A 13,468-nucleotide genomic window follows, 5' to 3' on the forward strand; every position below is an offset into this window, starting at 1 on the left:
AGAAATGACTAGGCTGTCATCTGCTGGATCTTTTCCAACCAACCAACCAAACAAACAAAAACAAAACCCCACAAAACTATAGGCGCTTAACACAGGCATACATTGAATTTCTCTTTTTTGCTGTGGTTGGTTGGTTGGTTTTAAGCCAATTTAATCAGGAATCGTGAACACACATCTTCGTTTCCAAAGCCCATGATGGAACCAGTTAAATCCCATGAACTCCTTCCACTGCATGCTTGGGGTTTTGAGCCACTCAGGGGCCCAGTACATCCCCGGCCAAGGCTTAGGTGACTTTTTTATGGCATATCATAAAGCTTGTGCCCCTGCCCGGGCCCCTCAGCGGGGCCTCTCCAGTTGAAACTTGGGTGCACGGTTCTTTCCCTAACTGCTGTCAGATCACTTTATCAGTGATGTCATGTGGGCAGTGAAGGGGGAGATAAAATAAGGTAAGCGGGATGTGCATGAAAAGGAAGAGATAAGGAAAAGGGGGCCTTTTCAGAGGATTGCCCAGAATAGGCTGTTCGGTGGTTTCACCTCGGGGCTGCCTTGATCCTTCTTTAATGTTTCCCTGCTTTCCTGGTTTGTGTCTTCCGGACGTTCAGTTTCAGTGTCTCTCCCCACTTCTCTCTTCCCCTGCTCACATTTTGTGGCAGGAGGTTTGGAGTCGAAGACTTGGTTTCTGCAGCTACTGTCACCCGATTGTGAGAATCACTCGTTGGTCTCTGCTGCATTTTATCGTGTGGTTTCCTGCGTCCTCGGAAAAAAACGGGCATTCAGTCATGCTTTCCTCTCCCGTGTCCTCTCCCTGCTTCACCTGCTTTACTGCGCGATCCACTCCCACGTCCTGGGCTTCGGGTGCCTTGTTTAGCCCCACTGAGGTGCAGCAGGCCCCCGGGGGAACGCGGGCCGGGAGCCCAAGGCCTGAGCCTGGTCCGGGTCTGTGCACGGCAGAGTGACATCGTCTAAGTGACGTTGGTTAGCGGGACTTTCACAAACCCTAGATCAGAAAGGCTGGTAAGTATGGGAGATATTTGTTGTAGCCCAAGCATCTCTTGCAGAGCTTGTAGCTGATGTGAGCTTCATGTACTTTCTGTAGCGAAACACAAAGCAAAGGACAACGTGTTTTGAGTGAAAACAGCTCCAGTTTGGAAGTTGATTAAATAGATGTGCTCGTGTTTCACATCCTTAATTTAAATGGCTTAAAAGGAACAGTCGTCCTACACTCTTGGACGTATTCTAAGACCGTAAAGCAAGGCTTTTTGGAATTCGAGAGCCACACGCGATCAAAAAGGGTTTCAGCTTCAGGTGGTTTCTGCATGATCTTGGGGTCCCATCGGACCATGCGATGACCATTTTAACCATGAATCTTAGATCGAGGTGTTTTTCACTAAAACGATGCTGTTAACATGTTCCATACTGCAAAGCACAAGAACGAGGCTTACCAGTCATTTTATTGGCTAATGCTGTTTCTGTTTGACTTTTGATTTTCCAGTTTTCCAGAATTATGGGGACTTCCCACCTGGCGCTCCTGGTGTTAGTCTGTCTCCTCACAGGTATGGGTCCCCGTTCTCCTCGAGTTCCTTGTTCTGGGGGAAGCCTTGCTTTCCAAGTTCTCTGCTCCGGGAGTGTTATTACCTGTACTCTGCAAACACAGTCCACAAGAGTGAAGGAAAGCAGAAAATTGTGAGAAGTTATCTAGAATGACCACAAACCTCCAGGCCCTTCTGCTGTATCGCACTAATTCCAGTTCAAAAAGAATGCTCGCCAGTGGCAACTTTAGCGTATGTGTGATCCTGGCCTTGAATCGTGGGAGAAGTAATAGCCTAAATTTCCCCACTGTTTTTTATTTTTCCTGGGACATGGATCTCCAGTAAAGGGGATCAGAGACCTTCAAGAGTGTTCAAAAGAAATAAACAATGGAAACTTCTTTACAGGAAATCATGCCTGTCTTAAGTGGAAGATGCTTAAATTGCTGGAGAAATCTTAGAGCCGCCTTTTGCCTTCGAATCTAATTGGTAGCCTGTTTGACTCTTGGGTAATCTTACTAATGCTTTTCTACCAGGAGGACACTACTTGGACCATTTGCTGAAATGCTTACTGGGAATTTTTAGTTTCCATCCAGATGTTTATACATCACAGATGTTCATCACCAACCCAATGTTTTTCTAGTCTGAGGAGTTAACTTAAGTCTGTTAGTGTCTATAGGGCTTATCTATAAGGGCATGTTAGAAATGAGCGGTTTGGCAGTTCTAAACTCCAGCAGGGATATGCCGCCTTCAGGATAGAGGTGACCAGATCCACTTACGACTTCTGCCGTAAGCTGCAGGAATCCTAGTGGGCACATAAGTGAAGTTGGGTGGGATTCCCACATTGGGCTTCAAAGGAGATAAGAGGCCACTGATGAACAATTAAGCCATAATATCTCTTCTATCAGTTCTATAGACAGAGACAGCTAGGCTGAAAATTTAGGTTGTAAGATGAACCTAGAGTTTTCACTCTTGGACTTCATGTATTCTTACCTTTTTTTTTTTTTTAAGTTTATTTATTTTGAGAGAGTGAGAGAGAGAGAGAGAGATCAGGGGAGGAGCAGAGAGAGGAAGAGAGAGAATCCCAAGCAGGATCTGCACTGTCAGCATAGAGCCTGACATGGGGCTCGAACTCACCAACAGTGAGATCATGACCTGAGCCCAAATCAAGAGTCAGACACTTAACCGACTGAGACACCCAGGTGCCCCTGCGTATTCTTACTTTTTAAATTAGAATCTACATCATCCGGCTTGGGTTTTTGGGAAGTCGTTAGAGAGAAGGCACGCCAGAGTGTCGTGAGAAATGGAAACCGTGTAATTCTTGAGCACAAATCTGCCTTGTGCTTTGTTCGGTCTCCCTGGTCCTGTTCTCATCCTGTTTTTTACTAAGGGAAACCTCCGCAGGGAGTGTGGACGATAAAGAACATGTATGTGCTTCAGCCTATGCCGTCTTGGGATATTTTATGGTCACCCATGACCGTGTAAAATATGGAATTGGGATCAGGTGTCCTCTCTCCATTTGAGTGTTTGGACGGGTGAATCTAGGGGTTGGGGGGGGGTTGCTGTTGAGGCCTTTGGAGCATTCGCTGCTCTCGGCAGATGCAGCGGCCGTTATAATGGGGGGCCTTTCATGGGCATCCAGGCTAACGGATTTTTGCGGAGAAATGGTCATTGTTCGTATAAGCTGCTACTGTTGTTTCTGTCAGTTCTCTGGGTGAGACTGTCCTTTCTGGCTGCATCCTATTCAGAGCGTGTTTCCTTTTACAGGACCGAGCCTAATCTCCTGCCAGCTTTCATTACCCTCTATCCTTCCAAACGAAAATGAAAAGGTCGTGCAGCTGAATTCCTCCTTTTCTCTGCGATGCTTTGGGGAGAGTGAAGTGAGCTGGCAGTACCCCATGTCTGAAGAAGAGAACCCCAATGTGGAAGTCAGAAATGAAGAAAACAACAGTGGCCTTTTTGTGACGGTGCTGGAAGTGGTCAATGCGTCGGCGGCCCACACGGGACTGTACACTTGCTATTACAACCACACTCAGACGGACGAAAACGAGATCGAAGGCAGGCGCATTTACATCTATGTCCCAGGTGAGCTGTGGTGGGTCCCCTGGGCCAAACTTCTGGCCCCGTCTCTCCTGTTAACTGTATTCAAGTTTTAAAAAATACAAAAATAATAAACATCTATTGGAGAAAATGTGAAAAACCACAAGAGGACGCACAACGGTCAAGGTCATTTGTGACGCCGTTACCGAGAAATATGTATCGTAAACATTTTGGAAGTGTGTTAAGTTTTGGAAATCATTTTCATCGTGGCACATCTTTCTTTTTTTTTTTTTGGCATTGTGCAAAAACAGCTGAAATGTACTCATTTCTGTTCAACCAAGTTTGACAAATATCTGCTGTTTATTTATTGCGTGTCAGGCACTATGCCAAGTGTTGGGGACGCAGAAATTAGGTAGGTCCTCTCTTGGAGCTGCTTGTAGTTCATTATAATAGCTTCCAAATAACCGGGCTATTTTTCAGATTGAATAAAACATATATTTACTCTTGATTAATTAGATGGGCTTTTTTTTTTTCTTTTTAATTAAAATTTGGGGGCAAATTCCATACTAATGATGTTGTCTCCTGACCTGTGAGATGCAGACGGCAAGATAGGAGTAAGACAGGATTAAACACGCTAGGGTTTGATTAGGGGAGAAGCCTGTGGGAGAAAATGGGGAGGGGGACGCCGCAGAGCCTGCGAGGGCTCTCTGCCAGCACTGTACGCGTGACTCTGAAAGGAGGAGAGAGAGGGAAGGAAGGTGGGGTAGATGAGTCGGGGAACTCTGTGGAAGGGAAGTCTGGGAGTCCTGCAGCCTACGGAGCCCCAGTTCCACGCAGTCTGTGGCTGTGGCTGGCCACACCTCCGGAGGGCGTGGCCTTGGCTTGTGATGGATTTCAGGGCCCGCCCCCTACAGTGGAAGATTGTGTGGCTCTTTCTCACAGCAGCCCTGTGAATCAGCTAGGCTTAGCTATGAGCTTGAGGTTCATTTGGTTTACCACCCACCTGGCATTCCTCGTAATGATCTAAATCTAAATCTGTATATATGTCTCTATCTGTATCTGCATCTTTGTCTATATCTTTGTCTAAATCTATATCATGTATATCATGTATATCTGTATCTATCTATATCTGTACCTATATCTGTATTTATATCTATACCTTTATGTCTATATCCATATCCATATCTGTGTATCTGTATCTGTACCTGTATTGGGTACCTGGGTGGTTCCGTTGGTTGAGCATCTGACTCTTCATTTCAACTCAGGTCATGATCTCACAGTTCCTGGGATTGAATGCCCCACCTCCAGCTCTTGCGCTGACAGCACAGAGCCTGCTTGGGATTCTCTCTCTCCTTCTCTCTGCCCCTCCCCTGCTTGCACGCTCTTCTCAAATAAACTTAAAAAAATTACATCAGTATTGGAGTGCCTGGGTAGCCCAGTCGGTTAAGCGTCCGACTTCGGCTCAGGTCATGATCTTGTGGTTCATGAGTTTGAGCCCCACATCGGGCTCTGTGCTGACAGCTCAGAGCCTGGAGCCTGCTTCAGATTCTGTGTCTCCCTCTCTCTCTGCTCCTCCCCTGCTCGTGTTCTGCCTCTCTCTCTCTCCTTCAAAAATAAATAAAAACATTGAAAACAATTTTTAAATTACATCAGTATCTATATTTATGTATTTGTACCTGTGTCTGTACTTATATCTGTATTTAGATATACTTAGATAAGACTTAGATTTGTACCAATATCTATATCTGTATATATTGGCTTCTACAAGGATAGTTGTTAGAGGAAGGACCATGATGTTTTTTAAACATTGCATAGCAAAAATAAATAAATAAATAAATAAATAAATAAATAAATAAATAAAAATAAACATTGCATAGCTAGTGCATAATGGTAGGGAAGCTGTGCATTTTAAAGGGAGCCGTAGGGGCGCCTGGATGGCTCAGTCGGTTGAGTGGCCGACTTTGGCTCAGGTCATGATCTCGCCGTCCGTGAGTTCGAGCCCCACGTCGGGCTCTGTGCTGACAGCTCAGAGCCTGGAGCCTGTTTCAGATTCTGTGTCTCCCTCTCTCTCTGACCCTCCCCCGTTCATGCTCTGTCTCTCTCTGTCTCAAAAATAAATAAACGTTAAAAAAAGATTTTTTTAAAGGGAGCTGTGGCTCATGTGTTATGGATACCAAGTATATATCTTAACCTGAAATGAATTCGGAGTTTTGTTCGCTGAAATCTTTACTAACAAGGTTCAGGGATTTGGAACTCTGAACACAAATTCAAGTAATGGCAATCTTCGTATGTGATTTAAAGGAACTAGAGCTAGAGTTCTTGGCCTTAAAACAAACATACGAATATTGATAACTCTTACCATCCTGTTTTGGCAGAGGTGAAATAAGGTGGTCTCCAAAGTACGTCTTCCTTTTTTCCCATCTTTTCAAGTTTTTGTTTTTTTTTTTAAGTCAGCTACTCTTCTTCTCTGTAACTGTGGGTGCTTCACGGATCTAGACCCTGTTCACTTCTTTTTTTTTTTTTTTAATTTTTTTTTTAATGTTTATTTATTTTGGGGACAGAGAGAGACAGAGCATGAACGGGGGAGGGGCAGAGAGAGAGGGAGACACAGAATCGGAAGCAGGCTCCAGGCTCTGAGCCATCAGCCCAGAGCCTGACGCGGGGCTCGAACTCCCGGACCGCGAGATCGTGACCTGGCTGAAGTCGGACGCTTAACCGGCTGAGCCACCCAGGTGCCCCGACTCTGTTCACTTCTTTCATGACACTCTTATCTATCTGAACCTTCCTTCCTAACAATAAAAGGTTTTGTTTTAAGAAAGGTAGGTATTCAGAACTATCACCCCAGCTTTGTGCACACATAAATGCCCTTGCTTTGAAGAGAATGGTCGGAATGTGGGCTTGTTAAAGTTATATATGAGTCCTGGAGTTTTGATCACCTAAGCTTGTCTAAAAATTCTTGTTCCTCCCCCACCCCCAGCACAAACATCACCCAAGTAGGCCCTGCACTGGTGTCAGTTAGTTTATTTGTAGTCGTGGGGAGTAAGGGGCCCTTCTGAAACTGATGTTTGAGTCTCTTAGTACTTTGTACCGTGGTAGCCTCCGTAGCTGGTTTTCTTTTGAAAATAAAATTCTCAGGTTATGGAATTATAAATTTTATTTGTTACTTGACAGATTATTACTTATTTATTTTTAATGTTTATTTACTTATTTTTGAGAGAGGAAAAGGGTGCACACACAGGGGACGGGTAGAGAGAGAGGGAGACACAGAATCCGAAACAGGCTCCAAGCTCTGAGCTGTCAGCACAGAGCCTGACACAGGGCTCGAACTCATGGACCACGAGATCATGACCTGAGCCAAACCTTAACGGACTAAGCCACCTAGGTGCCCCATTGATAGATTTGTTTTTAATAGACAACTTTCTGTATTGCTTTTCAATAATACTACCTATAGGCAATAAGAATTTTTGAAATCATGAATATTTTCTCTTGTTTTGAATAGACTTGATTATTGATCATGTTTTTAGTAGTGTTTAAATTTTGATTGCAACGTATTTATATTCATCACCAGTCTTTTTTATTGGAGTATAGGCAATTTGGCGTTGTTCATACTTTATTTTTTGTTTTATTTTATTATTTTTAAAAAAATTTTTAAATGTTTGTTTTTGAGAGAGAGAGAGAGCAGGAGCAGACAGGGGAGGGGCAGAGAGAAACACACACACAGGATCTGAAGAAGGCTCCAGCGCAGAGCCTGACACAGGGCTTGAACCCATGAACCGTGAGATCATGACCCGAGCCGAAGTCAGACACTTACCCAACTGAGCCACCCAGGCGCCCCCTGTTATTCATGCTTTAAAATCACCTTCTAGCTGTGATGATGATTAATGTCAGCGTGGGGACAAGTCTGGATATATGTGAAGGTAGAATTCATACCTAATGTGACTCAGGCCAGCGGGATGATTTTTCTGTATGTGTGTGTAAAGGTAAAGTTAATGCCTAACATGTTTTTCTTTCTTTTCAAAACCACAGACCCAGACGTAGCCTTCGTACCTCTAGGAATGACAGATTATTTAGTTATCGTGGAGGACGATGACTCTGCCATCATACCTTGTCGCACAACTGATCCCAAGACTCCGGTTACCTTACGCAGCAGTGACGGGGTGGTACACGCCTCCTATGACAGCAGACAGGGCTTTAATGGGACCTTCAGCGTCGGGCCCTATATCTGCGAAGCCACAGTCAGCGGGAAGAAGTTCCAGACCATCCCATTTAATGTTTATGCTTTAAAAGGTACTTGTACCTTCTCTCTCCTCCTTTAAAGAAGAGTTAAAGGCAAAATAATTAGATGTATATATGATTAAAAAAATAAATCACAGTCCCTGGTGATGGAGACTCTGAATATTTGGGGATTTAGGACGCAAATATTTAGGACCCCACATTTACCGTACGACGTTAGGCTGCTCTCTGTGGCTATAATCATACTAAGTGTGGCATTACTAAAAACAAGTGCTTCTTTGCTACCGTAAGATTTCATATTTCATCAGTTGACTTCAAAATACTGTAAGGAATTCTTTTCTTGCATAAGCCTCTTACTGTTTTACCCACATTCCTGACCACAGAGGACCTAAAAACAAACACATACCTGTGGGGGGTGGATGCCTAGATTAACTTTAGTAACTTAAGAAAAGTGATTTTGATTTTGAGAAAAGCTTGTGATTACAGTCACCCCTTTGATGTGGGTGGTTAATGTGAATGGAGGGTATAATACACGTTTGGGGCAGCAGATTTATTGAACACTCACGTGCAAGAAGGCAGCAGCAGAGGGCCATTGGACTCTCGGTAAGGGCTTACTTTATGCCAGCACTGTGGTAGGTTCTAGAAAAGGGCTGAGAATAGCCGGGTAGGAGGGTGGGAGAGAGGAGAGAAAGGGTAGGGTAGGAGTGCCCCGAGCAGTGCTGGTCAGTAAAGATTGGTTGAGTAAATGAATAAATACATCCATAAAGGTGATTGCAGAAGAGGAAAGCCATCATTGACCCCAATGCTAAGGAAGGTGATGTTCTGTTAAATTGGAATTTACTTTTACTATCGTTACCGTTTTGTATGTAGGTATTTGTGTGTACGTGTGTACGTGTAGGTGTGTTATTTTATAACTATATGCCAAATTATATATGCCAACATAAAATCAAGGCTCCTGAGACTTCAAAAATTTCTTCTTGATCACAGTGGTTTGAAAATTATTTTTCATTTCTTTTTAAAAAAGAAAACAAACCCCAACCTTAGAAGATTCTAACTATACTGTGGATATTGAGGTCCTTGTGTTTATTCTTTTTTTAAATAGCAACATCAGAACTTGATCTAGAAATGGAAGCTCTCAAAACTGTCTATAAGTCAGGGGAGACGATTGTGGTCACCTGCGCCGTCTTTAACAACGAGGTGGTTGACCTTCAGTGGACTTACCCTGGAGAAGTGGTAGGTAGCTTCTGGGCTCCTGGTGGAACGGGGTGGGGCACAGCAGGACTCAAAAGACCCGTCACTGCCAGGGCAGGACATGAGCTTGTCCAGACCTCAGCTTGCCGCCTCTGTAGTGAGCCCATTTGTCTAGATGACTTTCTGGCTTTTCGGGCAATGGAAGAGGCTGAGACAAAAGCTGGACCAGACCCTTCAGAATACATAAAGGTTGCACCCTCAGCCTTCTTATTCATAAGTTAGAAAGAAATAAGAAAGCTCTATGGCTACAACTTAGCAACCAAAAAATTAGAAAAGCAAAAGGGGGTAGCTTTTACAATTTATGAACTGCTGAGAGAGTCATTAATTCCCATTTTCTTGGCTCCCATCCTTTTGGGTTTTGAGGCATTTGATAATGTCGATGGCCTGCCCCCTTTCAGTTCTGCTTCTTTGCCACCCAGGACGCTGTTCTCGCTCCTTTTGGCCTGGTCTTTCTTTGCATGGCCTGCCTTCAGTGAGCAGGCTTAACTTGAATCATTAGGCAACGATTGAGGAATGTTTGCTAAATCCCAAACACTCTGCTAGCAGCTGGCCCATGCACCAGAGGAGGGAGGAGTGCGGACAGAATTGGGGAAAGGGGAACCACATGCCAGCTATAGGTCCCTGGGGATTTACACACAGGGTCTCATTCATTCTGACGCATTGTGATAAGTGTACAAGAGAACCGTGTGTAAATGGCTGTGACTGTCCGATGGAGTGATGATCAGCAGGGCTTAATGCAGCAGCCTCATGGAGAGCAAAAACCATGTATATATTTGTATATGATTATATGGGTATATATGGTTATGTATATGTGTGTATATATGTATATAATATGTATTTTTTCCCCTTCAGTCCTGATTTGCAAATTTCTGCTCCCTGCTCTTTTTGGCAATTGAGAGCTTCTCTCCTTTTATCCACTTTCTCCGCTGTGCTCTTACTGCCCCTTCCTTCCTTTCTCTCTGGGGCATCTGACTGGAAGTTGGGCATTTTCACATATGACCATTATCACATATCACATTTTCACCTACTACCTTCACATAGACCTCGTGCATTGAAGAGACATTCATAGTCCCAATATGTGTACCTCTTCTCTGAAACATGAGGCGTTTTTATTTTACCCTTCACACTTGATTGCCCTTAATCCTTAAAGCATAAGCATTTCTTTTTATTTATTGGAGATAGACATTTCCCCCCACTCCCACCCCCAAACCACAGTTCCTGCTGTTTGGACCAAAAAAATACATAAGCACAGTATTGCTTTGTAACACAAAGTTTTCATCAGATCATAAATCATGCAGGTTTATTATTATAATATTAGAAAATTCAGAGAAACAGAGGAAAAGCCACTTCCCAGAACATCACCGTTAATATTTTAGGGAGACAAATCCTTTCAGTACTTTGTATACAAAATACATGTGACCATTAATGGGTATTATGCTTTAAATAGTACTTTGTTAGATCCTTTTTCCTTCAGTGGTATACCACAAACACCTTACTGTGCCATTGAATGTCCTCTTAAAACATGATTTTCTAAGGAGTTAGCTTAAAAAAAAATCTTTTTTGTCAGACTTTATTGTTTAGAGCAGTTTTAGGTTGACAGTAAAATTCGGTGGACGGTACAGAGATTTCCCATATAGCCCCTGCCCCACGCATGCACAGCTTCCCCCCTTATCAGCATCCCTACAGGGTAGTACATTACCATCTGGGAGTCTATACCGGTGCCCCATCACCACCCAGAGTCCAGACTTTCCATGAGGCCTCAGGAGCTAGCTTTTTAAAGTTGGTTTTCCTCCCCTTCTGCTGTATTGTAGAAAGGCAAAGGCATCACGATGCTGGAGGAGATCAAGGTCCCGTCCATCAAGCTGGTTTACACCCTGACGGTCCCCGAGGCCACGGTGAAGGATAGTGGAGATTATGAATGTGCTGCCCGCCAGGCCACCAAGGAGGTCAAAGAGATGAAGAAAGTCACCATTTCCGTCCATGGTACATTCTGCTTTCTAAAATGTCAGTCGTCCGGGCTGCTCAGGATCGATCATGTGGTAATCGTTACTTAATGGAAACTCTTCCCTGTACAGAGAAAGGGTTCATTGAAATCAAACCCAACTTCAGCCCGTTGGAGGCTGTTGACCTGCATGAAGTCAAACATTTCGTGGTGGACGTGCAGGCCTACCCCCCTCCCAGGATATCCTGGCTGAAGGACAACCTGACTCTGATTGAAAATCTCACGGAGATCACCACCGACATAGAAAAGATTCAGGAAATAAGGTAAAGAAACACCCTTCCCACGCATGCCTGTCCTTTTTATGGTGTGTCTGTAGACAGAGCGAGGTTCGCGCGTGTTCCGCAGCACAAACCGAGAATCAGTCTAGGAGATGTAACAAACCAGCACGGGAGGCCCTTGAAATCAGGTACCTTTGGTGGTCACGTTGCCATGTAGTAATACTATGCTGGTAAATACTTAACAATAAAATAAGAAGAAAGAACTGAAAAGCTCTGTTCCCAATGAAAGACCATTTCCTGCCTCCGGGAAGGGATGGAGGGAGGAACATAAAATTGGACCCACTTGGATTGAATACATTCCATGACATCCCCCATCTGTGTGGCAACTAGACATGTTGGTGATTCCAGTGACGAGGCCATTATCACATAAACCTACATGAAACAAAACATCACTGGTTTAATTTGAAACACATCTGCCCTAGCGAGGCCTCCGCAGGAAATAAGGGTAGAGTCTGGCCAGATTTGGTTTGGAGAAAATGTACAACGACCATCGTTTGGATCCCTGCCCTCTGATAAAATAGTATATCGCTCTCATCTCTTAACTAGGGGTGGAGTTAAGTCACCTCAGCCTCAGTTTCCTCCTCTGTAATGTAGGGTTAATAATACCTTATTTTTTAATTATTATTATTTTATTATTATTATTATTTTTTATTTTTTTTTACTAATTTGTTTTACTTTTTATTTTTTTAAATTTACATCCAAATTGGTTAGCAGATAGTGCAACAATGATTTCAGGAGTAGATTCCTTAGTGGCCCTTAACCCATTTGGCCCATCCCCCCTCCCACAACCCCTCCAGTAACCCTCAGTTTGTTCTCCATGTTTATGAGTCTCTTCTGCTTTGTCCCCCTCCCTGTTTTTATATGATTTTTGTTTCCCTTCCCTTATGTTCATCTGTTTTGTCTCTTAAAGTCCTCATATGAGTGAAGGCATATGGTTTTTGTCTTTCTCTGACTAATTTCACTTACCATAATACCTTCCAGTTCCATCATGTAATTGCAAATGGCAAGATTTCATTCTTTTTGATTGCCGAGTAATACTCCATTGTATATATGTATACCACATCTTCTTTATCCATTCATCCGTCAGTGGACATTTGGGCTCTTTCCATACTTTGGCTATTGTCGATAGTGCTGCTATAAACATGGGGTGCATGTGTCCCTTCGAAACAGCACACCGGAATCCCATGGATAAATGCCTAGTAGTGCAATTGCTGGGTCGTAGGGCAGTTCTATTTTTATTTTTTTGAGGAACCTCCATACTGTTTTCCAGAGTGGCTGCACCAGCTTGCATTCCCATTAATAATACCTTATGTGCTTCAAGGCAAGGAATTAGACCTGATGACATTTTGAGGCCCCTCGCAGATTAGTTTTAAGCTCTGATTAGAATCCCAGAGCAGAAAGTACATCTTGAGGGACCAGCTACTCCCACGCTGTGCCGTCCTCAGAAGTCGTCCTAGGGAGACACAGGGCAGTCCTCGATTTCCAGCCTTCAGGGAAGAGGGGAAGAACCCTTCTCGTCCGTTCACTTAATCTTGGGATTTGCTTTCTTCTTTCTGAACTAAATCCCATGTGCCGTTGAGAAGTGGTATCTGAGAAAATGGAATTTTACTGCCTCTGTGGAACAGCGATGGAAAAAGTGGTGAATACCGAATCTGGAAGGCTTTCTGATGACATGAAATGAGGGTGTGCAAAGAGGTGGGCAGTGCTAAACTTTCCATTAGGTGTGAGGCCAGAGAGGAACAGGGTAATTCTGGCACAGCTAGCACTTAGACGCTTGTAGGAGTGCTATACGTGAGCCATAATCAATAGTAATGACCGAGCAAAGCTCACCAACGAGAGGTTCGGGAAAGCTGCCTGTCACAGTGATTCAAGAGTCCCTCTAGGACATACCACTGTTCCCATTGTGGGCCAGGGACTGTGAGGAGGGAGTGTGAGGTCGGGGTGTCTGGCTTCCTGAAGTTTAGAACCAGTGGATCCACCAGTTTTCTTGGCTGAGCAGGTGTAGGCATTGAGTGAGAGGACTGTTCGGTGACGCGTAGCCAGGAGCGCCTGTGGGGACTCACTCAGGAAGTCCAGGCCTGAATCCTGTCCAGTATGGTGCAGCAGAGGAAAAGCCAGCCCAGTGTGTGCTCTTGCCC

At 44.1% G+C, this 13,468-nt stretch overlaps 1 protein-coding gene across 2 annotated transcripts in view; it reads left to right on the top strand.

Moving 5' to 3' along the window:
* Positions 1–1,504: 1,504 nt before the first annotated feature.
* The window catches only part of PDGFRA (platelet derived growth factor receptor alpha), a 37,959-nt gene continuing 25,995 nt past the window's right edge, over positions 1,505–13,468 (top strand). For both annotated transcript variants that reach the window (XM_047090991.1, XM_047090992.1), the window contains exons 1-6: positions 1,505–1,553; positions 3,294–3,611; positions 7,593–7,853; positions 8,902–9,032; positions 10,862–11,033; positions 11,126–11,315. In XM_047090991.1, the coding sequence (XP_046946947.1) occupies positions 1,505–1,553; positions 3,294–3,611; positions 7,593–7,853; positions 8,902–9,032; positions 10,862–11,033; positions 11,126–11,315 (1,121 nt within the window). The remainder of the gene's footprint in view (positions 1,554–3,293; positions 3,612–7,592; positions 7,854–8,901; positions 9,033–10,861; positions 11,034–11,125; positions 11,316–13,468) is intronic.

Source organism: Lynx rufus, unplaced genomic scaffold (genome assembly GCF_022079265.1).
Source record: "Lynx rufus isolate CCGP_SWC_20201006 ecotype Redwood Valley unplaced genomic scaffold, mLynRuf1.p SCAF_3, whole genome shotgun sequence".
In the NCBI taxonomy this organism is placed as follows: domain Eukaryota; kingdom Metazoa; phylum Chordata; class Mammalia; order Carnivora; family Felidae; genus Lynx; species Lynx rufus.